This window comes from Anabas testudineus, chromosome 8 (genome assembly GCF_900324465.2).
Source record: "Anabas testudineus chromosome 8, fAnaTes1.2, whole genome shotgun sequence".
NCBI lineage: Eukaryota > Metazoa > Chordata > Actinopteri > Anabantiformes > Anabantidae > Anabas > Anabas testudineus.
This window is the reverse complement of record NC_046617.1, coordinates 18,872,134-18,899,113: the sequence shown is the minus strand read 5'-3', so window position 1 is coordinate 18,899,113 and position 26,980 is coordinate 18,872,134. Positions and strand designations below refer to the sequence as shown.

Here is a 26,980-nt window from a genome sequence, read left to right as displayed (position 1 = left end):
TAAACATGGAAACCAAAAATAGACCCAAACTGAACCCAAACAGGAGGCTTTTGTGATAAAATGACCTTAAAAAGAAACTACAAACAATGGGGTGGCCTCATTTGTATTTGTCTTGTGTCCTGTTGCTGCCCAGTCCATCAACCACAGCTGCACTACTTAAATGTATCAGCACAACATGTTAACATGTAAAATCGTGTTTATTTGTATAAAAAAGTAATGAAGCGTGATAGTAATTTGAATTTTCTATATATTTACTCATCATGCAGAGACAAAAAAGACGTTTTAAGTTTGGTTTCTTTTTCAAAGTGTAACTGTCGGGACATTTTGGGGTCAAAAACAAAACTGAAACCAAAGACAAAAAGACTCAAAATAAAACCAAAACTAAATGAACCGTGACAAAAGCACAAAAGAAACAGAACGAAACTAAAACTTGTCAACACATCAACTCCTGTTCTGACTGTAAACATTTTAATGACCATAAAGACTTAACATTAAAGCTCATTAAATCATTTTTAAAATAAACATAAAGTCAAGGGAAGCAAATAGTCTTCTTTTCTTTCGCACTAATTATATTTACAAAGTAAAACACCTGGGAACCGTGATGATGAAAATGATGAAACTCACACATTAACATAGTTTAACATACTATGCAATATTTATTAATTACTAACAAACTGTGTGCAAATGTTTAAAATACACATTCATTCATAAAAGACAATTCTGCCGACAGAGGAACAACAGACGGGAGATTAATATGATCCTGCAGAGCGAATTCACCATTAACTTCAGGTTACTACAGACACCTGCAGGTTTTAAAAGTGTCTCCGTGTTAAACTATGAATTCACATTTGTTTCCCTAAGTCTGATTTAAAACAACCTTCAGATCTTTTCTGAATATTCTATTAATGTAAATGAAGAGAGGAAAAACACAAGGCCCCCCAATTTGTCCAAAAACAAAGACAAACATGATGCTACAGCTTTCGAGAATTATACAAATCAACTGAACATCTTCACAAATTAGAGCCTTAATAAAACTCCCACTTTTTGTTAACTATCGGTCCAGTAAAATTCAGCACTGAGAGAAATGTTGGTACTAAAAAGATCATTTAATTGATCTCAGAAAACTGAAGCCTGAAAATAACTTCAGATAAATGCTGCACATTGATGCACATAAGAAAAACCTATGCATGAGAATCTTTACTTACATTAAAAAGCAAATTAGGAAGTATTTAGTGAAGATAGGATTCTTTTCCAGCATAAACAATGAGCAGTTTTGTTTTTTAAACTTAAGCTTTTGTACAGTTTAAACACAAAATAGGACATTAACGAGCTTTAGAAGTGCTGGTATGTGGATTTTGTTAATGTTTCCCCTATTTACAGTCTTTATGCTAAGCTAAGCTAAACAGCTGCTGCAAGTGGCTTCATGTTTTCTACATAAGCAAAAGACTGATTTTGATTTTGTCAAAAAAAAATTTCCCAATTTCCTAATTTAACTTAAAGATGCTGGGCTGGAAACTGACAGCTGATACAAAAGGTTAATGTCATCCTAAAATGAGCCCGAGTTCCCCTTCAGGGGCCAGAAAAGTATCATTGCTCTTGAACGAACAAACAGTATCTGGAGCGCTGAGACATTAAAGGCTCATGTTTTTTAACCTCAAAGTGACTCAGACTCTACTAGATACGATCTGCGATCACTGTCAGGAGAGTCATACTAGAATTAATGTGGTCCTTCTAGCCAGTAACACAGAGAGAGGATTTATGGAGAAACTATAATGGAAATTGTGCAGTTCAGCTGTGCATGTGTGTCGATTTAGGACCTCAGTGATGTTCACAACAGAGCTGCATACTAGTCACTAACAGTCATGAGCGTGAACCATCAAAATCAAATGACTGAATCTAAAAAAGGTCTGTAATGTTGATGAATCCAAAGCTTCAATGGAGAAGTAGTTTCTGTTGCCATTAGGCACAAAATGTCTTTGGTCTGTTGGTCAAAGGTTGGGTGTGAACAGCAGAGGAAGAGTTCCAGAGCTCCTTGTGAAGACATACTGACAATCTCAGTTGCTGAATACCTGAAAAACATGACTTGTCATTGTTGAGTCACAGACTTCAATAACGCCTCGCAGCTCCAGAGCAGCTTCACAGTTGGGGTCTTTGATCCCCTGTCACCGCTGTGGACAGGTGACTCGGGTGTGTCCCGGCATGTTGCAGATGCCGCAGGTACGAGGTTTCTTAGCAGCAGGAGGTTTGCTAGCGCCGGCATTTCCCATTATCTTCCTCCCCTTCTTAACAGTGTCTCCGCCGCTGTTAAATCCACCACCTGACATGGGGAGAACAGAGGTGATTAGAGGTTGCTGCTTATAAAAGCTGAAGATTTTTCTATGTGAATCAACACTGAAGGCACCAAATCAGCCTCAAGGTCTTAGTGGGAGTGTTTGTGAGTCGTGACAGCTTTTCTTTATCATTAAATAAGCATCTCTCTTTCTCTCTCTCTGGTGTTTGACCTGATTGTATCTCCATCTACGCTGCTTTGCATTCATGTATTAAGATTTTTTTTTCAAAGCCCACATGAAGCATTAGCTGACTTCGAGCTCGTGGTGCAAATGATTTGATTAATGCAGTCAGACACTGAACTGAGAGAAATAAAACTAAATGCGTCACTAACCTGTGTGTAAAAACACACACACACACACATAACCAAACAACAACACATAACTTTCTTTGCAAAGATCTCAAGATGGATTTTATAAATCCACTTATGGTTCAAATCAAACCCAGAACGGTAGAAACTGCTGGATAATGTTAATGTAATGCAACCACTGATCTATTTTTAAATCAATCAAAATGCGCCGCAAACACGTGAAGCACTGCCGGTTTGTTTCCTTCAATTATTAAGACATCCTGTGCAGATGATTTGATGATGGCACCAGATGAAAATTTAGAATAGGATTTCATGGGTACACGCGGTTCTAAGGAATCAGACTGAGACACGGGTTGGGTGTCATTTTACTGCCGCTGGTCTTAGGTCTGCAGTATTTGACAGTATATGCCAGTACCTAGGTGGATCTGACTGTTCCTGAGCACGCACAGTATCAGGTGTGTGTTGAGGTGAGAGCGAGAATGAGAACAGCTCATCTGGGCTTTGTTCTGATCAGGGAGCTGAAACACATTTTAAGAAAATGAGTCATCCACCATAATTATGTTGTTAAATCTTCTGGAAGCTGATTCACAGATATTGAAATTGAGAAGTGGTTACAAAATGTTTTATGTTGGTGGTGGAAATAGACTTTCAATTATTTATCGTAAAGTAATGACTTTACTAATTACTATAACACATCAATTTAATCTCTCATCAGCCAGAATTCCCAGGAAACGAGTGTGAGAGGACCGGATGATCTCCGCTTCATTGACCAGCACCTGAGCAGTGAGGACCAATTTCAGTTTTAACCAATCATTGTGAGGACATTAATGCTAGACACAACAATACAAAGATGTATGTGCATGTGTGTATGAGCCTTGCCTGGTGGGGGCACGTTCTCATCAGCCCACTGGAAGAAGCCACACTGCTGCTCTCGTGGTTTCCCACAGGTGTGGAACATCCGGCCCTTGTTTGGACCGTCTTTCTGCACCGTTCGCGTCACTGCTGCCTCGTTACAGTTACACATCGTATCTCCCACGTGTCCTCCTGCACCACCTTCCCGTCCTCTGCCTCCTCCTGCCGTGTTCCCGAACCCCAGTGGGGGTCTTGGAGGCTGTGAGGTTCTTAGTGCTGGCAGTGGGGGTCCCTGATTCAGTGGCGCCCCCTGTGGACTTGGCTGATCTGCCCACAGAAAGAAATTGCAGCTTCCACTGTTGCACTTGTAGAACTGCCGCCCTTGGTTGGCGCCATCTTTGCGCACAGTTAGGAGGAGTGCGTCTTGACCACAGTTACACACAATGGCATCGCTGTTAGTGTCTACAACGCCACCTCCAGCACCCCCGCTGCCACCACCTCTACCAGATAGAGGTCTTGGCTGCGGGATCCAGGAGGGGACAGGAGGAAGGGAAGGACGAGCATTAGAATGTGAGACTCTGGGTGGCTCTGGTCTGGGAGGCCTTGGTGGTTGAGGGTCACCACCTCCACCTCCACCTCCACCTCCACCTCCTCCTCCACCTCCTCCTCCTCCACCACCACCACCACTACCACCTGCTCGGAGGTATTTCAGGTCCAGAACCTCCCTGAGCGTCTCATCACAGCCTCCGATGCAGCCAACAAATTCCAGAGGCATCATGGGAGGAAGGCTGCCCCTGCGAAACTTGAACTTCAACCTGAAAGTTAAACAGGAGACGAATGTTGTGATGAGTGTGTGGGTCTGGATCTCAACATAACAGATAGAGAAAGATGATTTTATATTCAGGCCAGCCTCAAAGCATGGTTTTATTGAGAGCTTTTTTATATTTTAGTGATTTTATTGGCAATTGGGTTCCGTTTCTAAATCTCAGTAAGCTTCCCTCTGTATGTCTGTTACAGTACAGCAGCTCTGTTGGTATTCGCAGTCTAATATAGTGTCAAATTGTATGATCTGACACTTTTTGTCGATGAAAACAATCAGTGTATGACACTTTTAGGAGCATTGATTATTCTAATGATCAAATCTGATCACATGATACTCATCAGACTGACGTTTGTGTAGTTTGGTGAATCTGACTGTGAACACTTATGAACAAACCTCACAGAGATAAGTCAGAGAAATTCTGTATAAATATGTGCTTTCTTGAGGCCCATTGTGGGAGCCAGGAAGAAGGAGGCACAGTAAGTTTCGGGTGAAATGTCGCCAATTTTGATATAAATCACCACACGGAAATTAACCAGGCACAAAGTGTTACACAGCAGATAATGAAAACATCTTTATTATTTTATCTTTATAATCAGTCATGAATTTTGCTGTTGAAAATCTGTCTCAGAAGATGTTATTTAAACTTGAAGAACATCTGGACCTGGAGTTCCAGCTAAGTTGAGTAACTTAACATTAGTCAGCGTTTCACTGTCCACAAACATTTACTTAAATGTTTTTTGCAACAAAAGGAAAATAATTTCCAGTTAAATGACGAATCTCACACATGCCAGAGGGCGAATCTATTTATTTTGTTGGAACTGTAACTTAAAATAGTTTAAAAATTAGCTCAGTTCAGCTTTATTTAATAATTATTTATGTAATCATTATTATTATTACATTATTATTTAAGCAGAAAATATTAAATCTATTTTGCAAGATAAGTACAAATAAGATATAAATACATCAGGAACATAACAATACTAAACATCACACACAGAGAAATAAATGAATAATAACAGGAACAACTAGCCTACAGAGAAGTAAATTCTATCTGAAATATGAAATTTATTCTTCATGTTGACGAAGAGACTTTTTTTAAAGTATTTTGCTGCTGATATATTTAAAGAATTGTAATAAATTGATTTATTCAACACTATGAATAAACAAAACTCTGTGTACTTTATAAGAACAATTTGTCAAACAAGTTGGAACAACTTGTTTTTCAAATATTCGTCTAAGACAAACGCTGTGATAATACAGCCAGTTGCCGTGGCGACCAGCGGTTCATAACGCACACAGCACAAGTTAAAACAAGCTGAAAGAGTGATATTGTTTTGGAGTGAGTGCTGTAGCTCAACTTTGAGCTCTGTACCAGATTGGTTGCCACGGTAACAGATGCTGGTGTGGAGCACTTTGGCTCGTTGCTAGTGAGCGTGCCCTATATTTGGACTGAGCTGAGGCACTTGCTCAAGGGGTTAACGCCTACTTGTGTAAACAAGAATTCTGACAAGTTTCTTGCGCTGGTGAAATCACTGAGAGCTTCGTCTGTGTTTGTTCAGCACACCTACACACACTGCTCAATGATCTAACAAGAGTAATCTGTGTATTCTTTGCAAAATAAGGCACTTGACATTGAAGCGATTACTAAAAAGAATATTTTTTCATATTTAATATGTGGGTATGAAATGTGCGGAGAAGGAACAATAAAGATACAAATGACTGAAGCATATCTAACAAGAGCATTTATAACCAAACTGCATTTAAACTTTTTTATGACAGAGTTTCTCTACTGTGTGCTTTGTTATTGTTATTTACTTAAAGTTGTTGTTTGCTGTTGTCCTGTATTTCCATACGGTTGTGGGACTTGTTAGACCATGGTGGACTGTGATACCGTCACACCAGCTTAGCGGAGACTGTTTTTTCTTCACAGCTCTCTGCCATCAGATGTTGCTCACGGGTTTTCCTGTTACCTGTTCTGTGTATGCTGATCAGTACATCAGGATCTATCTATCTGATACTGTACAAACTAATTAATTTTAAGCAAACTGCTACCACTTAAGTCAAAGTTGTTCTTAGAGCTACATGCAGGACAAAAATAAAAAGTACAGCTGAGGCTAAAAGGATGTCACAAAACTTTATCTGAGGATTTTAGAAGATCACCAACATTTTCAAAATGTATCCGGAGGGGAAGGTAACCGACTAGCCAATCGTTCCATTAAAAGCAAAACAAAACCAAAAACTCACATGTGAATGGGACGTGGCTGACAGGTGGGACAAATGCTGTCGTCTCTGCTGACCTCAAGCACTGTGTCAGGAAACCACACTGCTGTCTTACAGGCCGGGTAACCCACACAGGACAGGTACTTACTGTGGGGGACAGGGACACAGAGGATGGACGAGGAACGCAAGATGAAGAAAGTCAGAGAGAAAAATAATGAGATATTTTATTCTTGTTCTACCTTAATACAGCCCATTTTCTATATAATCTATCTTGTAAGGTTGATTTCCTACTACTTTAAGGGAGATTCTGGATTTAAGACAATGACCTTCAAATTCAAGAAACATGAAACATGGTTGAAACCATCACACTGAATATTTAGTTTTTGTAAAGTTGCATTATGACTTCATGGTTGGGCATGAAATCTAAAACATGTAGGTGGGTATAAGTACAATCAGAATTTCTATCTACGAGTCATTAACAGGTATGTTTTAAAATACTGGGACCAAACACTAATTTCAAGTCTCTGTCAAATGTTTCTAATGTCTGCTATGCTTCTTATGACATCTTTGCTGAGGTAGAAAGTCACAATAAAAGAAGTAGCCAACTTTAAGTTAATGGGTTAAAAGCTTAAACACATTGAATCTTGAGCAGGATGAGGAGATTTAATATGATCTAAGGAAGAATCAAACTTACAGAAGCTTCTTTGCTTACTGTCTTGTCTCACCTGTTTCCATCCCGTTTCTTCTTCAGCACCATGTCCCGACCACAGTGAGGGCACTTCCTGATGGGCAGCGGGATCTCCATGTCGAGCTGCTCTTCTTCAGTGATCTCCTGAGCTGCACCCAGATATGATGACAGGGCTTCATCCAACCTGTGGCAGAAACAGAAAAAGAGTTTTGTTATAGTTTACTTAAAGAAGAATCATTGGTTGAATAAAATGTGAAATTAAACACAGATAATGTTGGCTTAAGTAGTCTAAAACAAAGACATCAGTGATGTTAGTTAATAGATAATTTTGCCTCCAACACTTGTCCTTGACAGCTTTTACCAAATAGAACTAAAACTAAATTACAATATATAATAAAATAATATATAAAAACTACAAAAAAAGAGAAAGAAGTCCATCAAATAAAAACCAAATAAAACTGGTAGTATTATTCTTACCAGCAGCTTTTGGAGTACAGCAAATGCTCCCAAATATGATATGATTCTACTCATCACAAAGACACCAATGTATTACAAAGCAGCGTGTGACTAACTTCTTTGCCTTCCTGACGGACTCGATAAAGACGGTCTTGTATTTCTGGATGTGGTGCTGCAGCACACTCTGTTTGTCCTTCCTGCCCTCTGATACCTGCTTCAGGTCGGCCTCCAACTCAGCACGCAGGTTTGGTTTGGACATCTCATAGCCCATGGAGTTGTAACCTAAATAAACACAAACACATTTTAATTCATAATTAACATATTTGAAGTCTACAGTATATTATGATAGGTTATGTACATACCCTCCACTAATCCCATGCCGAGTTCTCCAGGGAGAAACCTCTGGTCAGCTGTCAAGCCCACATACATTCGACTCTTTATCGTTTCAATGTGCTCTGCATGTGTTGCATCTGTGCCTGTTAAACACAGATCATGTAGTACAGTTTAACAACACAAACAAGTTATTCGATGACAAAGTTATGGTCATCTTTGTTTAAGGCAACATTCATAGCTTAGTTTCATTTATTAGGGTTCGAGGCGTATTTTCACTTTGATATTGGCTGTTGTAGCTAACACATAACCACAGATATCTTCCCTTTTTCCACTTATTCTGACTTCTCGTCAAAAACCCGGCACCTACAATACCCAGTGCAACTCGATTCTGTTGTTTTGTTTATTTTATCACATAGCCTCAATGTAATTACAGTAGCTAGCTAAAAATGAAAGTATTGGAAACATAATGCTGAATTCCCCCTTGTTAGCTAAGAGGAAAAATAAGGGAACTTTAAATGACCTTAAATGATCTTAACAATAGATTCATTCAGCGACATGTTCTCCATTTTATTTATTCATTTATAACACATCAATGTCTCTCACCTTATGCTTATTTCCATTTCTACAGTTTTAGACTCCACTGTCTCGCACCTGGTCTGAAGAATATTCTGTGTTTATAGTATAACTATGTCTTGCAGCTCCCCTTCATCCGGAGGGGACTGTATGCGTGGCTTTTATCAAACAGGTCAAAACTACATTAGCGTTTCAATCTAAAGTAGTTTAAACTCCCTTTGTATTCCCTTTATTTTTATTCTAGTCAAGATTTGACAAGCTGTGGTCTGTAGTGGTCTGGATAAGGAGGAACAGGAACAGTTGACTCAAGCGGGATAATTCCTAATGAGGTTCACAGATAAAGTGAAGTGAGTGTCTGCGGCTGTGAAGACATTAAAAGTCTGAGTGTGTATTTGTCTGTACTGTACCGATGCCGTGCTTTTCCATCAGTGATATGAGATCGGCTTCAGTGAGCAGCTGCGGAGGACTCGTCTGTCCATCCACCATCTCGATTGCAGAGGGCTGGAACTGGGAGCCTTGCTCATACACCGGAATCACCTAACAAACAAAAGAGCAAGTTTAGCAGGATCAAGCAGCAAGAAGTGGGAATCAACAGGAGCCCCACAAAACAAAGCAACACTTGAGAACAAAACAGAGGTAGAGTTAGTTCACACCCTACCTTGGCGCTCCACCTGTCATAGGGGTAAACATCCAGGTAGTTCCTTGCAATGATCATGAGCCCAGAGGTGGAGAACTGCTCCTGGGCAATGTCTATATCTACCACCGTCTCCTGCCCCAAAGCATCCTGGGACACGCAGGCCAAGAAGTGACGGACAATGAACTCATACACACGTGCTTCATTGCCCTAAACAGAAGAAACAGAAACATCATCTGAATCATCTCAAATTATCTTTAGGTTTATAATCGAATATGATTATTTTCCAAAAGGGGTTAACAAGCTGTGTGACATACATTCCTTTATAATGCATTTGTTCCGATGTGTGTGACTATTATATGACTATTATCACTTTTTCAATAGTGTGTATGTTTGTATTTAATACTTTTTATTACTTTAGTCTAGTGTAGTTTTTGAAATACCTATAAATGAAAAACAAGATGTTTTCATTTAATAGAATTGTGAATTATCTTGCACACATCATTTTTATTAACAAAATTATTTTATTTTAAACTTCCCATATCTCTTTTTGTGGAGCTCATCTTATTATCACAATCGTAAAGGGAAATTAAATAATACATGAAAAAACTCTAAGTGAATTATTCCTTCTTTAGCTGTCTCTGTTCTTGGCACATTTTAGCTTCCTTAACATTGAAAACCATTTCGTAGTCTTCCCAGTTTCCAGCCTGTGTAGATTTTTATACTGTAAATAAGTGTCTGGTTCGGTTGCTTTCTGGAACTTGCAATGCTGCTATTTGGCCAGGCTGTCATATTAAAAACTGCTGAAGAGTGTGAAACAATCCTCCAAATTCATGGTTCGGCTATCAAAACGCAGACGACCTACACTTTGTACTGTCCCTGAACGTTTCACAACATGGACAAACTACAGTCCAAACTGAACGCAGTGCACCAGACGACAGACAGCTCATTCTACACCTACCTACCTACTTCTTAACATAAAGCTCGTCTTACTACAAGAAATTTCAGAGTGTGCTACCCAACCAGCCGTTTGTGTGTTTTATTCTGGTGGTTTATTTTGATTTAGGATGTATGAATTTAGAGTTAAAGTGAAAAAAACTGAATAATGTCAAACTCTAAATGCAGGTTAAATTGTTCACTAACTGAGTTCCAGACCTACCTGCAGTGTATTGCTGTACTTGGTTGGGTGTATAGGAGGGTGGGCTTGGTCAGAGTTCTTCCCCTGCCGTGGGTTGGGACCCCCAGGTTGCTCAAGCACCCCCTGAGCAAACATCCCCCAGACCGGGCTTTGTGTCTGCTGCTCCACCAGGGGGCCAAGAGCCAGTGCTGCAGGGAAAATGTTTGTCTCTGTACGGGGGTAACTGATAAACCTGGACCAAGAAATACCAAAGTTAAAAGGTCAAAACTCCAGAAACACGTATCTGGCATCTATGATGCAGTAATAAGACACTTAAAATGTCTTAGAGCATGCCATACTGTAAAATCCTTTAATTAAAAATCCTCATTCATCCGTTATCCGTGCACCTTGGGCAGCAGGTGAAGCTGTGCCAGAAATTCCTGCTGTGTGGAAATATACCACACAAAGTCATCTTCACAGACAAACTCAGAGGAAAAAACTCATCCATTAAACGCCTCAACTACCAGATGGTCCCTTGTCATGTACAAAAATAGGAGTAGCTTTGAGGTGGTTTAACATCCTGCTACACAAAAAATACATTTGACTATGTAATGAAGTGGTTTCAAGCCAGTTATCTGACTGGAACTAGTCCACATAACAAACAAACACAGAAAGTTGATAACATTTAACATATGGTCAGACCAAGACAGGCATTTATAGTTTGGCTGAAAAATGTGTTTACATTACCTAAAATTCAGCTTTTTCACAGTCTCTCACACTCACCCTTTGGTGTAGAGTTTTTCTGCAATTTTCATGGTCTCTTTGGCGTTTATTCTCAGCTTCCGGGACGCCAGTTTCTCCAGTTCCTGTTGGGTCAGATAAAGGCAGAGCACTGGTTAAAGTGGGAAAAGGACACGAGGATAATGAAGCTGACATTTTTTCCTGCTGTGTTAGAAAACAACTTCAGTACACACATTTTATACTATGACCAGATGTGGAGCTATAGATACAGTGTACATATGGTTGTGGCTGTTTGACTTTTTATTCTTACCACAGTGTCCAAAGGCAACGGCCTCCACTTGCTCTTGGGTTTGCTGGTTACTGAGGTGACTGTTGCTATGGGATCCTGAAAATGAATGAAATTGTACAGTCGTGTGAACCCTTTTACATGTGGCTTTCAGGCCGTTTTATTCAAGGAGTTTCAGAACATGTTATAATTTTCTTTGCTGTCCAACTGCAGTAGGGGGTGGCGATACATGTGTGCGTAGTATTTAGCAAAATAATAATAATAATAAAATAATAATTTGGAGCTCCTTTGCTGCATCTGGATCCAGACAGCTTACCACCAAGGAGAGGAAGCCATTTTTTATTTTTTACTTTTATTTGATCTCATAAATAAAAACAGGAAACACAAAATAAACACGTGTGAATGTTCACACTTTAACAATCCTATTCTCTCTGAGTTCATCATACTGAGAGCTGAGGGTAGAAAAGAGTGTTTGTGTCATTGGTCCTAGCTGGTGGCTGCCTGAAGAGAGAGCCAGAAGGCAGCACGTGACACAGTGAGTGTAGAGGACGGTAGCTGTCAGACAGGATCGACTGTACTTTGTTCAATAGCTGCTTAGCTGCATTTATCTGTTGTCAAACTAACAGATCAAAAAATATGTAAGGACACTTTGAATGAAAGCTCTGGACAAAAATGCCATCGAAGTTCAGTTAACCTGAAACTTGGCCAGCATGAGAAGACGTTTACTTTTCTTGCACAGCAAATAAAAAATATTTAATTCTAAATAACTGGGAGTGTGATTATAGCCACTGAACGTATATAATATATTATTAATATATAATGGTCCTACATCACATTGAGGTGGCATAACAACTATTATATCTTGCACAGAGACAGGAATAATACATGATAAATATTACAATATTTCCTTTATTCAAATGTTTCCTCTGTGCTCCCTGTGTGAACTGTATGTTACCTTCTCCAAGCCTGTCAATTTAATGCTTTTTCACTTCAAGTCACTCTACTATCTATTAGTCATGCTGTGTGCTGTTAAACTAGGGCATAGAGGCATGACTCACAAATCTGAACTGTATAGTGACAAAAGATGCTATGTCCTGACATTTAATTCTTTTTTTTTTTGTTTGTCTTTTTTGAGAGCAGCAAGATTTGAAATTATTAGAAACCCAGTAATTTGTTTACATGCAAGACACATCTGCATTCTCTAGGTCATGTCATTTTAGTGACCATTGTGTTTTTTTCTGTACATTGAGAGTGAAGAAAATTAGCTAAAATTGGGCTTTTGATAGTAAAACTAATTGTAATTCACAAACATTTGCAGCAAACGATAAATATGAATGGTATGAGTAATCAGGAAGATGACATTTGCATTAGTATGACTATTAACATGGGGTGAATGTCGCTACTAACTACCACATATGTAAATACACCCACTCATAGATGATTGGGATGAGAAGTAAACCCAACCTTCTATCACCAAAATATGTTATTGTACATTTACTCCGTTTGGGATTTTCATTAAAAAATCTTATGTTAAATACAATGCATGTATTTATTTTACCTTTTACATAATAATTAAACAGAAACAAAAGACAGTATTCTACTGTAAATAATACACATTTTTTGATTGAGCAGGTGTGGACAGAAACATTTGGTATTTGTGTTCGCTGACCTGAGTTTGGCGACTGATGGTCACATAATGCTTCGTGGGAAACAGTGAAAACGAACTAAGTGTTAATTACATGCTCGTCAGCTGTGAGCATCTTGGCAAACAATACAGTGTGAATGTTTTTCTGTGACAGTCATAGATTCAGAGGATCTCTTCTATCCTGTCACCAGTAACTAAGACCACACAGGGTTTAAAGCAAAAAGAAGCAGAGAAGCTGCCAACAAATAAAAGATTAAGGAACAAAATGTGCCAATACTATAACACAAACATTGTAAATACACAAAGTGTGTGGGTGATAATAACTGTTGCTGAGTTATTATCCGTCTCCATTCCAATAAAAATTAGTATAAAGTTTGTTTATGGTGATAATGTATTAACAAATATAATGTGCCTAAAATAAGCTGTAGCTGTGGATCAGAACTGCACATTGTTGAGGAGGAATTTTAGCCCATTCTTCCAGCAGAACTACTTTAGCTCTGTCATATTATCTGGGTTAAGGTCTGGGCTCTAACTTGGCCACTCCAGAAGGCCGATTAAGTTCTGAATTTCATAGTTTCAGCTGACGTGAAGACATTCTCACATTATTCTGAAGATTTTTTTTGATACACACCTCACAATCACTGCAAGTTGGCGAGACCCTGATGCAGCAAAGCAGGCCCAAAACATGATGGTCCTTCCACCATATTTTAAGTAAGTTTTTATGGTTGTTCTCAATAAAGACGTGAAAGATCACAATCTTTATTTAATTTTATGCAGTTTAATGCAAAAAAACACACTTCACACACTTTACACTGTATAAGCCACCTTGAAAGATGCCACTGTAAAGAGATATTCAATTTAACTGTGGTTTTAATTACAATTATTATTCATTTATCATTTTCATTTTAAAAGAACAACTTGTTTTCCTGTCTGTAAGAGCTCTGTAAGAGTTTACGTCACCTGATCAGTGCAGGCATCTCTAATATTATTTAGATGTTGTAAGACTTGATATGATTCGCTATAACAATTCAAGGAGGTACACAGCAATACACATAAAAACAGGCACTTACCTCCATGCAGATCTGGTACAGCACCAAGCAAGCTGTGTGGTTGAAGAGACGGTTTCTTTTCCAGCTAAACTCCACAGTGTCCTCCTCGACTTCATGGAGCACTTATTCGAAAAACAGAGAAAAACGTCAGCACAGTATCAGTTTAAAACTAGAGTGGTTGGATCCCATCATGATGTGTGATGAGTTTGTACCTTTGATCTTGTAGAAAGTCTCAGGTATGAAAGCCTGGATAGCTTTAAACCGTTCCACTACAAAGCCCAGAGTGGGAAACTGGCAACTGCCGTATGAGATCAGCTGATTAGCCAGAGATTCTGGAAATATCTTCTGCAAGCGTAGCGTCTGGAATCGAGTGAAGGATGCACCTGCAGTGGTTGGGGAAAGGTGAGAAGATGGGATCATTAACTATTTACTAGGTTTTTCAATCTAAGTTTTTAAGTCTTCTCAAGTGTGTTTTAAGACAATACTCAGACGCCCATAACGAGTAAAACAATGAAGTGAACAAGGGGCTTCAGCAGAGTGAGTCTTGATAAATTAAGTGAATATGTTTGAATACATTTTTTTTTGTACCAAATCCCCTGTTTAAGTTACTGGCAAATGTAGAAGTAAAGAACATCATACATTACAAAAGACAAGAAAAAAGGGAGTATGGGTGTGTTTAAAGGAAGTCAAAGAGCACAGGGGCAGGAGACATTTTGGCTCTGTCTTCTTCTGTGTGTACACAGTGAAGAAAAAGGAAATTAAGAGTTTGCTTCAGTGGTGTGTGTGTCCATAAGTATTGATACCAATATTATTGGATAGGTTGGAAACATGGGAGAAGAGATACTCTGTAACCATCTGATTACCAGGGCACTCCTTGTGCTTGGGTCTGCTTTCTTAATTTAACATTTAACCAAACTGTCATTATGACTTAAAATTGTGATTATTCTACTGTATGTGAATTGATGCCATTCTATAATCGTAAAAGAGTTGTTTTCACATGCATCAGCAAATGCTACATTACCTATTCGCAAGTCCAGCTCCTGACGAACATCGACAGCATCACTGATGTTAGCATCCGGCTCCACTAGATTCTCACAAGCTCTCCGAATAGAGTTGGGGGTGATCTCAGAAAACTTTGCACGAAAGACTTGTATATTTGGCTTCACTACAGAAAACACATACACACACTATTGTTAGGAATCTACACAACCTAACTAATAATGTATGGCCTCGTACAATAACAGAAACCTGAGTAAATGCTGGTCAGAAAACAGTTTTGTAAGTAAACAACATGGAAAAACAACAGACACACATTATGACTGTACCTGCTTTGCAGACATCTATGATTTCAAAGCCAATGTTTTCTCCCTCTCTGTCACAATCTGTCCAGATGACTAAGGCCTGGCACTGCTTCACCTCTTTCTCTAGTGTCCGCTGTCCGAGAAAAAGTGAGCAAAGAAAGGATACAAAGGAAAGACTGAAAATTTGCTGCAGATTCAAAAAGTCATACAATCTGCAAGTACATTTCTATCATCTATATTCATCATCATTTCTTTTGGAAGCTGTGACCAGCTATTTCTGAAGGTTGAAAAGCAAATAAATAACAAATATTTTATAAACACACTGAATCCATGATATGGTTGGAGAAAAAACGTAGTTGTGAGTCAATCCTAGTTTAGGTCAAAAATGATCAAAGATATCACGACAGGACAGTACATGAGCTCACCTTTATTTGTATCATGTTATCTGGACAATACTTTTCTACTTCAGCATCAAACAACAGCACAGGATTGCAACTGTGCCTGTGGAGAGAAAATATACAAATATAACAAGTTGTTAAGACACTGTGCAAGTCTGAATACACACACAAAAAAAAAAAACAGAGTCATATCGTAGCTTACCATTTCTGGAATGGTGCTTTAAACTCGAGACCCAGTAAATGACCCGATACTGACGTCATTGTTACCATCACATTCTGGTGCGGGATAAACATGAAAGTACAGAGTCAAACTCAGAGACAAGGAAAACACAAATTACTAGATACTACAGATACATGTGTGCAAATTCAATTACCTGACCGAACAGATGATATTCATACTCATAGATTTTATTAAACTTTGACATCCCCTCCCTCTGAAATGGAAGGAAACAGACTGTAAGAACAGGAGCTACTAAGGTCAGGAAGAAAAATCAAAGGAATATGACTAATGTGATCATTATGAGGCTGCAGTTTTTCAGATAGGTGCATTGTCAAGTCAAGTCAAGTCAAGAAGCTTTTTTGTCATTCCAACCACATTTAGTGAAATGAGACAACGTTTCTCCAGAACCATGGTGCTACATAAGACAGTAACAAGACAGAACATGGAGCTGAGGACTGCTAAGTAATCCTAGCCACATAAAGTGCATCCTGTGGAACCTAGTGCAAAGAGTGCAAGAACACAAAGAGAAAGTGCAGACAGACGTCTGAAGACAGTGCAAAAACAGAACACAAAACACAAGCTACTATTGTAGCTACTACCTATTCCACTAGTCTAGTTGTTTTTTTAATATTTTGGCCTATCTTCCAAATTCAGCAGTGCTTATTTGAGAGGTAATGCTGACGTTTTTATTTATTTATGATGAATTACCTTGATTTGTCAGGTATATTTTCACTGGATCATGGAAAACAGACCACCCAAACACATTCCTAACAGTCCAGTTAGTGATAATGATTAGGCCACAAACTGGAAAGATTCACCCACAACAAAGAGACCTGATCCCTGATTAGTACCACCAAGTGATGTAGGGACACAGAAAATACATTGACCGTAACATGTGTCTGGGGAACAAGTGTCTTCATGATGATTGTTTTGTCTGACCCAGTTCAAAAACTAAAACATAATCATGTTTTTGTGTAATTTGTAAACATGAAAACATAGATATTGTAAGTAATATTCTATATTATTACTTTTACTCCACTACAATTCAAAATGCTTTTAATCTACTTAATAAATCTAGTGAGCTTACTTTGATGACATAGATACAAAATACAGTACGATGACATAATACATTATGATTATCATGGATTGACCAAAGAGTTAATTTCTGAGCTTATAAATGAACATTGATCAGAAATCCGATTTTTGAATATGTACATTAATTGAACATTTTAGATCTGTTTCTGGATGAGACTGTTTAAAATGCTTCTTTATCAGTAACTCTGTCCTATTTATGCCCAGGGAAATTCATTTCTTGGTGGAGTACTTTGGGACATCCTGAGTACTACTGAATTGATATATTTTACTTATGGGTGAGTACCTTTTGATTTTTTCTGCTTATGCTTGGTTGCGTTTTACACTTTTCATAAAGGGCAGATTCTTGACTCATCTTTTCAGCACCATAATAACTCTGGGGATTTTTGTGCCAGGGTTGAACAGACAGTAAGGTTACTAACCCTCCGGGCTCTGCCGCCGGACATGATCTCTGCGATGCCTTTGGCTGCATCGTTCTTCTCGGCGACGCAGAGGACCTTCTTAATCTGAACCCGGCTCCGGATCATGTCTGCCTGCGGAGGTTGGTCTGGATACTGGACACCCAGCGCAGCACAGAAACACCTCCGCTGGACAACTGGCCGCTGTGGTCCCAAACGAAGCAAAGATCTTCCGAGGAGGTGAACTATTAGCATTCCCGGCCGCTGCCACATGAAGTGGTCCCGCTGCTGCTGCCTCTCCTTAATGTTAGCATGTTAGCGCAAGTGGCTAGCTACAGCCATAGCATCTACTCCCCAAAACTTTTCCAAAGAGCATAAAAAGTAGCCAACAGTTGGTTAGTGTCACTACGGTTACATGAGTTAACGACCAACAATATTAAAACTAGAAAAACGACCGCTTAAAAACTAAATAAGAAGCCACACCGACCTCCACAGTGTAACTTGTAGCTCTGTTTACAAACTACGCGCCCGCCTGTCAAACGCTGCCGTAAACGAGGTCGTAATGCTGTCGTAAAATCCTGGGACCGTCAAAATGAAACAGGTTTTTTAAATGGTTTATAAAATATTACAAAAAGCGCTTTTAAACTTACTGTTATCTGCATGCGTAGCATTTACTGTATTATCAATCATATATTTTATTTATGGATATCAATATTACAATAGGATGGTTGTATTATTATATCGCCGTAACACAGGAAATCCACCTTAAAACAGAATTTCTCTTTTCCTATTTTAGTTTTTCTGGAAATGTGTAAGTTTAGCAAAGTTGAGTGTTTTCTACAGTTGCAAATGTACACATTTTGCAAGACTTTTTGACAGCCTTTATAGAGTCAGTATATAAGTTATAATGTGACTACTTCATATATAACTCTTTTACTATTTTACTATTTTTACTCTATTACTCCAATGAAAGTTTTGTCAGCACTGAGACAAATCTGAAACGATTTCATAAAAGGGTTTTGTTCTGAATTTCAGGAAACAGGCTCGTCTTGAGTGCCCAAATAAATTATAAGTGGAATCATATAATGTGTCGTGTCAAATGACCTTAACTGTAAAAATGTGATTAGTGGTTAAAAGCTGATATATAATTAAAAAAAACAACAACATCAGCTACATATGATGCATGTGTAGGATTTCAGTTTTAGGGTGGATTTCCTCTAGCTGGGCGGAGGATTTGTCACCTGACGAGACTACGACCAGCTGGGTCAACATGGCGTCTGTCTCTGCTTGTGAAAATGACTTGCACGGTTTCCGTCTGTAAACGGTGTTTCTGTCCTCTGACGTCCCGCATTTTATTTATCACAGGACACAGAAACGTGGCGGACACGACGCAGGACGACATGAAGAGGAAAAGGAGAGGAGCGCTTCACTGACGCTGTTTTTTATTGTGTGTGTTTGCACTGAATGGTCTGATGCGTGCACGGATCCTGTGATGGACGCACGATAACTGCTTTTATTAGCAGAGACTCTGGCTTGTATTTCTACTGTGGTACTTAGTTTTTAATTAATTTCTGTGGATTGGCTCCTGCAGGGGCGCAGCTGCTGTTGGGGCCATTCTGCGTTGGGAGCCCCCTTTTAAATAATATAGACGACCTTGATTTTCCTGCGCCCTCGTCCTCTCTGGGCTCCTCACTCCATTTAACATCACTAACTAACAGCTGCCCGGACAATGTGAGAGTACAATGATCAGTCTGCCATTAATGCATGTGACAGCGCTTCACCACTCGGCTCCTGCAGATGGTTTCTGACTGTTAATGGTGCTGCTTTGTGTTGTGTTTCTCATGCCTTGCTCAACAACACCACTATGATAGGCTCCCCTGACGTGGTGGCTTTCACTAGAGAGGATGAGTATAGCCAGACAAATCCAGACCTGTGGGTTCTCCCAGAGGAGTTCTCCATCCCCCTCCATCCACTGGCAGACTCCAACCCGTGGGCTAAAACCTCCTATGCCAAGTTTACTAAAGACTTCATCCTCATCTCAGAGTTCTCTGAGCAGGTGGGCCCCCAGCCTCTCCTCACCATCCCTGATGACCCCAAAGTCTGCGGCACCTTCGATCTCAACTACTTCTCCCTGCGCATCATGTCCGTGGACTACCAGGCCTCGTTTGTGGGGCATCCGCCTGGCAGTGGCTACCCAAGGCTCAGCTTTGTGGAGGACTCGAGGGTGGTGCTGGGTGACTCAAAGGAGGGGGCCTTCGCCTACGTTCATCACCTTACACTTTACGACCTGGAGGCGAGGGGCTTTGTGAGACCTTTTTGCATGGCGTATGTTTCAGCAGATGAGAGGAAAATCATGCTGCAGTTTCAGGAGCTGTCCCTGCGCTTCTCGCAGGCCTCTGAGTGTCTTAAGGCCGGGAACAGGAGAGCCTTCGCCAAGGAGCTCCAGAGGAAACTCCGGGACCTGGAGTAAGACCTTTAATATAATCTTTAACTTGCTGCAAACATTTCCACAAATCTTTTATTCTTTTTGATTTTTTTCTATCCTTTTAACTTAATTGTGTAAAAATACTAATAGCATGGTCTTATTAATCAGTTCGGGCTCCTTGTAAGAACAAATGTTGAATTCGAGGGGCTGTACTCTTGTAAAGCATTAGTTTGAGGTAATATCTAACATCCAAGCAAACATACCCACAGTGATGTTAATTATATTTTGCTTATCAGCTATTTTAATGTTTACTGTTTTCACCATTTCAGTTTAGCATGTTAGCTTTCTTGCCATTAGCAGTAATATTCAGCAATTTGTCATGAACCTAAATAAAATAATAAATAACATTTTGACTTGATGATGATACTAAATAAAAAGTCACAGAAAATTCACCCTAGAAGACCCTGCAGAGAAATTCTTTAGTCTTTAAACTGTAAAAACAGATTAAAAAATAGTAAGTAAACTATAATATTTCAACATATTTCCCTGCATAGATAAAAGTAAGGGCTGAATGTTCCAGCTTGTTCATCAACCACTCGAGCGAGCAGACTTTCCATGTGCCAGATAAGAAACCTGGATGCTTGTTTTATGCTCCAGATGTACCAGTTCATGCTGTTAACCCTCCATCCTATTCTTGTTAAGTGTTTGCAGACAGTTCACTTATTGTTTTACTTTTTCATGTTGAGCCGCCACCAGGTTTTTTCTTTAGTTACCATGATGCTTCTTCTTGAGGACACTGTATCTTTCCTTTCCCCGTAGGAACACGTGCATCAGTAACCCCATGTTGTTCCCCTCAGGTACACTCACTCTGTGCTGCAGCGGGAGGAGGGGCTCCAGAGGGAGGCAGGACCTCAATGCATGTACTCTGCTCACGCTGTGGAAAAGGCTAACGAACTTGCGAATGTGGAAAAGAGCATTTATGAACACAGAGACCTGCTGAAACAGATCAGCTCCTACCATCGCCATCCACGCCGGGACCCTCACGCTGTCACCTGCCAGAAGTGCGTGACTGAGTGTTTGCGCGAGTGTGAGGCGCTCTTAGAGAAATACGCCAAGCTTCCTGTTAACCCTTTCACACACACTGACAAAGTGAGGAAGGGGGAGGAAGGGCAGGGTCAGACTGAGGATGAAGGAGGTGATGCAGAAGTAGAGGAGGAGGAAGATGATGGCATTAAACGCAGGCCGTCCTACACGCCACAGCTGATCAAAGCTAAGTCTGCCAAGTGTTTTGACAAGCGCTTGAAAACCCTTCAAGAGCTTTGTGATGAGACGTTTTACGAGGCCACCATGGAGCTTCTGAAGGAGACAGAGAGGAGTTTCCGTGGGGACTTATGTTATCTGCACACACGCCGTTTGGACAGGGCATTACGCAGGAAACTGAGAGTTACTGACTTCCTGTTTGAGGAGGAGCTCAATGATGACGATGAGGATGCAGGAACACTAAGACCATTCTGTGCTGTGAACCACACTGCAGACAACTACACACTAATAAATCCACCCCCTATTGTGCTAGGACCGGAACCTGTAGAGCTAGATGCACTGGAGCCTCCCGATCCTCTAGACCCAGCTTTGGAGACCAGTCACACTCAGGAGAGTGAGCTTGGGCTTAGAGAGAGCCATCTGGACTCCTCCCCCTCAGACCAGACTCTGGAGACCCAGGAGAGCTCAGAGGAGACCAAAGGAAGCTTCAGTAGCGATAAAAGTGGGATGGGTCTAGCAGAGAAGCAACAAAGTGTGGCTTGTATGAAGTCAGAACCTCCTGATCCTGACTCTGACTTGACCCCTGACCATAACAGTGACCTGGAGAGGGAGAGCAGCAGTGAAGAGATGGAGACCACTGCAGGGGAGGATGACAACGGGGGCGACCAGACACCTGTGTCTCTGTTGGAGGTGATATCTGAGCTCGAGGCCAGCAGGGAGGATGAGTGTGAGGGATTCACTGAGGAGGTGCAGTCTGACTTGCTGGTTCCACTAGACACAGCATGCTGTATGGCCCAGGAGGGTTTCCTTTATGAGGCTTCAGCCCCGGAATCAGTGCCTCGTCTGGGCTCAGGTTCCCACCCTCAGCCCTCTCAAAACCAAGTGGTCAACCAGGAGCCCCAGGCCCTTCTTCCAATCCAGGATGACTATGCTATGGGTTCTCCATGCTCAGAAAGCCCTGCAGCTGGGCTGGAGCTGGCTGTGGGGCTCCTCAGTGATGCAGTTTCCCGTGCATCAGTGGAGGATGGGTCAGACTGCACCATGAGTGCTTCTACTGGGTCTGATCGGGCAGCATCACCTGTCGGTTATGGGGGAGTGGTGACGCTGCGTCAGAGGAAGAAGGCCGGGCAAGGAGCCTTGAGGTTTGTGCGACAGTACCCCTTTGCCATGCAAGCTCTGTGGTGCCTGCTGAGCGGCAGGACGCTGGTGGTGCTCGGGGCAGACGAGGGGAGAGTCCGCCGGCTGGTTGCTGCTTTGGCTCTGTTTGTGCCTGCTCCTGGAAAGTGTGGAGAGAGGATTCAAGCCTGGCTGTCATGTCCCTTCACACTTACTGACCTGCAGAGGTGGAAACTCATCGGATTACAAAGGTATGGATGGAGATCTAGATTTTAAGCATTTAACAAACAGGCTCGTTATGCAGAGCTATCAGGATGTGCTCATGGACTGTGTTTATGTGCACTTAAGTGACTCGGTTACATTTGGCTTGGTCCAGTAGCTGATTTCTTAACCATTGTGTAAATAAAGCAGGCAACTGTGCCCAGGATAGGGGATTAGAAAAATGTAATTTCTCCAATTTTTCTCCTTGACAACACAAAGTCTTTTGGCATTTTTATGTGTAAATGTGCCAAATGTGCAAAACACAACACTGCAGAGAGAGAAAGTTGTGGGGTGGGTGATTGGAATGAGAGATCATTATATGAATAAATGCCTTGTTGTATTTTAGTAATAATCCCTGCACACACTTTTATTAGACAAAATAGATTTACTAAAATACTGATGCTCACTGAACTTTTGAGAGTCTCTGTCAAAATCCAGTTTTAAAATGATGCCACATATCTCTAGTATTTGTATCACACCTTAAACGGCTGCTACTCATCTAGTTTGACTCAGTTCTCAATGACTCACACAACCAACTATTAAATGATTACACCTGCACCCTCACATCTGTCCTTGAACTCCTTTTTCTATTCCATCTTCCTAAATGACAGAGTGAGCAGTCACGTCCACAAAGCGTTTTACGTTGAGAGGGAGGTTTCGTTATTCCACGTGTTAAAGGTCAGGGTTAGGTAGAAGGGGTGTGTGATACTGATTTAACCTCTGATCACTACTGTGTATATTTATATGTGATTCAATAGATGCATACTTTTTATAAGTCTGCTCTGTGGCTGTTCGGATCTCAGGTGACTCTCCTTTTCTTTGATGTGTCACTTCACCACGTTATTGTTGTAATGCTGAAAATACTAAAGCAAGGTCAGCTTTCACTGTTTGATTTACACAATGTGATGAATATGAGAATGAAAAGACAATTCTGAGTCTCTTCAACGTCATTTTTGTCTCTTTGTAGTAACATTTTGTGTGTCTTTTTTTGTATCTTTTATTTTTATTTTTGGTCTATTTAAGTATTTTGTGCAGATTTATGGGCAGTGTTTCTCTTTACAGTCATTTCTTTATATCCTCATGGCCATGGTCTTTGTTTCTTTATATTTCTGTCATGTCATCGTAGATTTGTGTCTCTTTATGTTCATTATTTCTCTTTTTGTTGTCATTTGTGTGTCTCCATGGTTGTTTTGTGTCTGACTAATACGCTGATGCTAAGCAGGTATTTTTGTGAATCACTGTTTTAATTTAGGGTTTAACATTAACACTGCAAAACTTTATTTGTTCAAATTGTTGCACAAAGATTTGGTCCTGATAAAAAGTTCACTGTAGCTGAAACAAAGGGTGAATGTGCATGTGTCACATCATAAAGCTGTCTGTTCAGTAGTTACTGAGATGTTTCACTTAAAAGGACAAATGTCGCGCTTGTTGTGGCGCTGGAGAAAAGGTCAGAGGATTACCAAAGTCAATGAAAGTCTGTTCAAAATGTCACAGAAACACATCCAGTAGTGGTTACCAGTTCAGTGATATGACTGAAGTAGTATGATATTGACAGAACAGTCTACTTACTACAGCTGCTTACCAATGTTGAAAGCAATCTACACCATTGCCAGTTTATTGGGAACACGTGGATAAACCTAATAACAAACGGCAGACTACAAACACCGTCTCAAACACCCTATCTTGTGTCTTTTTGTCCCGACAGAGTGGCATCCCCTGTGGGTTCCAGCATGATTTACTCTCTGTCCCGCTACAGCCGCTACATCGCCATCCTAGATGCTGACCAGAAGACCTTGCGCTGCCCACTGTATCATGGCGAAGTCCTTTCCAACATAGCCGACCACCGCACCTACATCCGCCGTGGTTCCACCTACTTCCTTCACTTACAGAGCACGCTCTGTCGCCTGGCAGCCAAGGCATTCCTGTTTACCTTCACTCACCACCTCCACCTGCCGGTCAGCTCCACGGAGGGGCCCGAGGTCGTAGAGGGCCGGCGCCGCTGCTTCCTGCAGGAGCAGTTGGGGCTGGGAGAAGAGGACAGCCAAATACTGCTCTACCTCAGCCAGCTCATCACACAACATTACCTACACCCCTCCACCAGGAGCAGTGCAGCAGCACCGTGTTTCAGTTTTAACTACACCACCAGCGTTTTATACAAAATCTAATACTCTTCTGGGAGGAGGATCATCTGTGACCATTTGGTTTTTAAATCTTGAAAAGGTTTTGAGTTTCAGGACAATCTCTGCACTGGTTATTGTTTTATCTGTGTGATCTCTCTCTGCCTTACTATCTTTTTCTCTGCTCTTGCTCTTTTCTCTGTGTGCAGGAATAAGGAGAGTGAGCTGTGAACGTCAGTAAGTTGGTTTATTTGGTCCAGAACATGTCAACACACACACACACACACACACACACACACATACATAACAGAGCAGGCAGAGGTTGACTCTATTAATTTTCCTTGGAGCCTTTTGTGCGTTTTTCACCCCAATGGAAAAACAAACTTGCCCTGCCTTGTTTGAGGTCAGTCAGTACAAAACTCAGTGTGGCTGTTAGGGTTTCAGAAGTGCAGCTTGCTAACAGGTTAAATTGCAGATATGTGTTAACACCAACCAATAACTTAGCAGTTTGTCAGCAATTATATCATCTCAGCAATCTGTCTGTGAAACCTTATTAGCACCATGCAGGCTTCTCACAGCTGGTTTTGTGACATGCCTTTCTCCAACTCCCAGAGGCCAAAACATGTCTAAATCTCTTTTCTTTTAAAACATGCATCTTTCTGTTTAATCACCTGCATTTTCAGTTTCCTCTTTGTGAATGGATTATAACACACATTCCTGCTGCAACGGATGAATGTCAGTGTTGTTCCAAATTAGAGTCATGATGTTGGAGTAGATTGGACCTTTGAGACTAAACATTCCCACAGGCTGCTTTTCGGATTGTGATGCATGAGAAAGTGTGTTCGCCATGTGATTTACATCCAGTCAGCTCCATATAATAGTGCATGTCCAAAGAAGTAACACCATCAACACATTTTCACCCATGTGGGGCCAAAACTTGTCACTGCTTGTGGCCACTTTCATGCATATTACTCACACAGCGAGGAACGTGTTAAAGCTACGTAACCTAAATGTATTGAACTTCACTGTTGTCTTAAAATTGTGTGAGAGTGTTGTGGTGTCAGCATGAGACCGTCTTGTGCCAGAGCGAATCCCCGTACTGATTATATTTCTGTTTTTGTCACATTTGGAAGAATTGGAAAACATGTTGCTGAGACAGTGAGTGATTTTATTTTGGAAAGAAATTATTTCCTGCGACATCAAAATCAAAACACTTGATTTACGACTATCCTTTTTAATTCCTGTTGGATGTCTGTTACAAACAAAAATCAACAGTTCTATATTTATTGCTTCAGGATTCAAATTTGGATCATGATCATTATGTGGAGTGTGCCCAGATGTCCTGTTTGGAGGAAGCTGGGAATCTGTCACATCAGATGCAGATGAAGCGTCTTTTAGAGTATTTTAGAATTTACTGTTACTAATTCTGTGTCAGTGATGGAGCTGTGATTCTGTACTTGTGCATGGTCAGAGTTTTAATGTGAAAGGTAAAAGGTTCTTCCTGCTACAGTATGAACAAAATACAAGTCTTTTAACATTTTTAATTCCACCTAACGTATTATTTAAGTTTGGTGCACTTGGCCTTAATGTTTTTTTTGCCGCATGTGCTGCCTTTTTATTGTTTGCTGCTTGAACACATTCTCCTGCTCAGATGTTACACAGCTCTTTTTTTTTTTTTTTTTGCTCCAATGCAAAAAAGAGAATGTAATCTTAATAAGCCATACCACAGTGTACTTAACATGTCGTCACTCAGTGTCCTTATGTTGCCATATCATGTCTTTGTTTTGTTGTTGTTTCTCATCACGAGGGGGCGTTGTGTTAACTTCAGCTCCGTACTCCAGTGATTTTACTAAAGCACGTTGTGAATGTCTTGATCCTTTTAAGTAATGTTGATAATATTCATTTATTCCAATTAAATTATTTGAATCCACTTAATTTTTGTGTCAGTGCCTGGTTTATTACAGGGGGATGTTGCTGAGACGTTACTAAAATAGTAATAATGTTCTATACTTAAGTACATATTTGAAGTACATGTATTTTAACCATTAAGTACTTTGACTATATCACTCTACCTGCTTGTTTTTATGTTATCTTGAACTAATCGTGTGATCTGGTCACATTACGGAAGACTCCTAAGGGTTAACTGAGCATGTTGATGTCACCTTATACTTCCATTTACAATTCAGAGTGAAATATTGTACTTTTTATTCAATTACATTGATCTAAGAGCTTTATTTAGTTTGCAAATTAAGATTTCTGCATTTAAATTATACATTATAAACTCTAATAGCTGCCTTCCCTTGGTTAGCAACAATATGTACTTACTGAATTAGAGAT

General features: G+C 40.3%; 2 protein-coding genes across 2 annotated transcripts; one reads left to right on the top strand and one right to left on the bottom strand.

Annotated features, from left to right (window-relative positions):
• Nucleotides 1-178: 178 nt before the first annotated feature.
• On the bottom strand, nt 179-17,999 carry top3a (DNA topoisomerase III alpha). The gene is made up of 19 exons (XM_026345708.1): nt 17,489-17,999; nt 16,129-16,188; nt 15,957-16,030; nt 15,782-15,857; nt 15,381-15,489; nt 15,077-15,220; nt 14,268-14,438; nt 14,077-14,177; nt 11,386-11,460; nt 11,118-11,200; nt 10,377-10,587; nt 9,242-9,427; nt 8,991-9,120; nt 8,040-8,153; nt 7,794-7,959; nt 7,259-7,405; nt 6,558-6,680; nt 3,518-4,305; nt 179-2,317 (listed from the first exon to the last, which is right to left on the bottom strand). Exons 1-19 carry the CDS (start codon nt 17,735-17,737, stop codon nt 2,163-2,165), a joined length of 3,162 nt encoding a protein of 1,053 aa, XP_026201493.1. The 5' UTR covers nt 17,738-17,999; the 3' UTR covers nt 179-2,162.
• Nucleotides 18,000-18,724: 725 nt separating this feature from the next.
• On the top strand, nt 18,725-26,566 carry smcr8a (Smith-Magenis syndrome chromosome region, candidate 8a). Its single transcript, XM_026345734.1, has 3 exons — nt 18,725-19,930; nt 20,747-22,516; nt 24,232-26,566. The coding sequence occupies exons 1-3, from the start codon at nt 19,329-19,331 to the stop codon at nt 24,689-24,691; spliced, it is 2,832 nt and encodes a 943-aa protein (XP_026201519.1). The 5' UTR covers nt 18,725-19,328; the 3' UTR covers nt 24,692-26,566.
• The last annotated feature ends 414 nt before the right edge of the window (nt 26,567-26,980 follow it).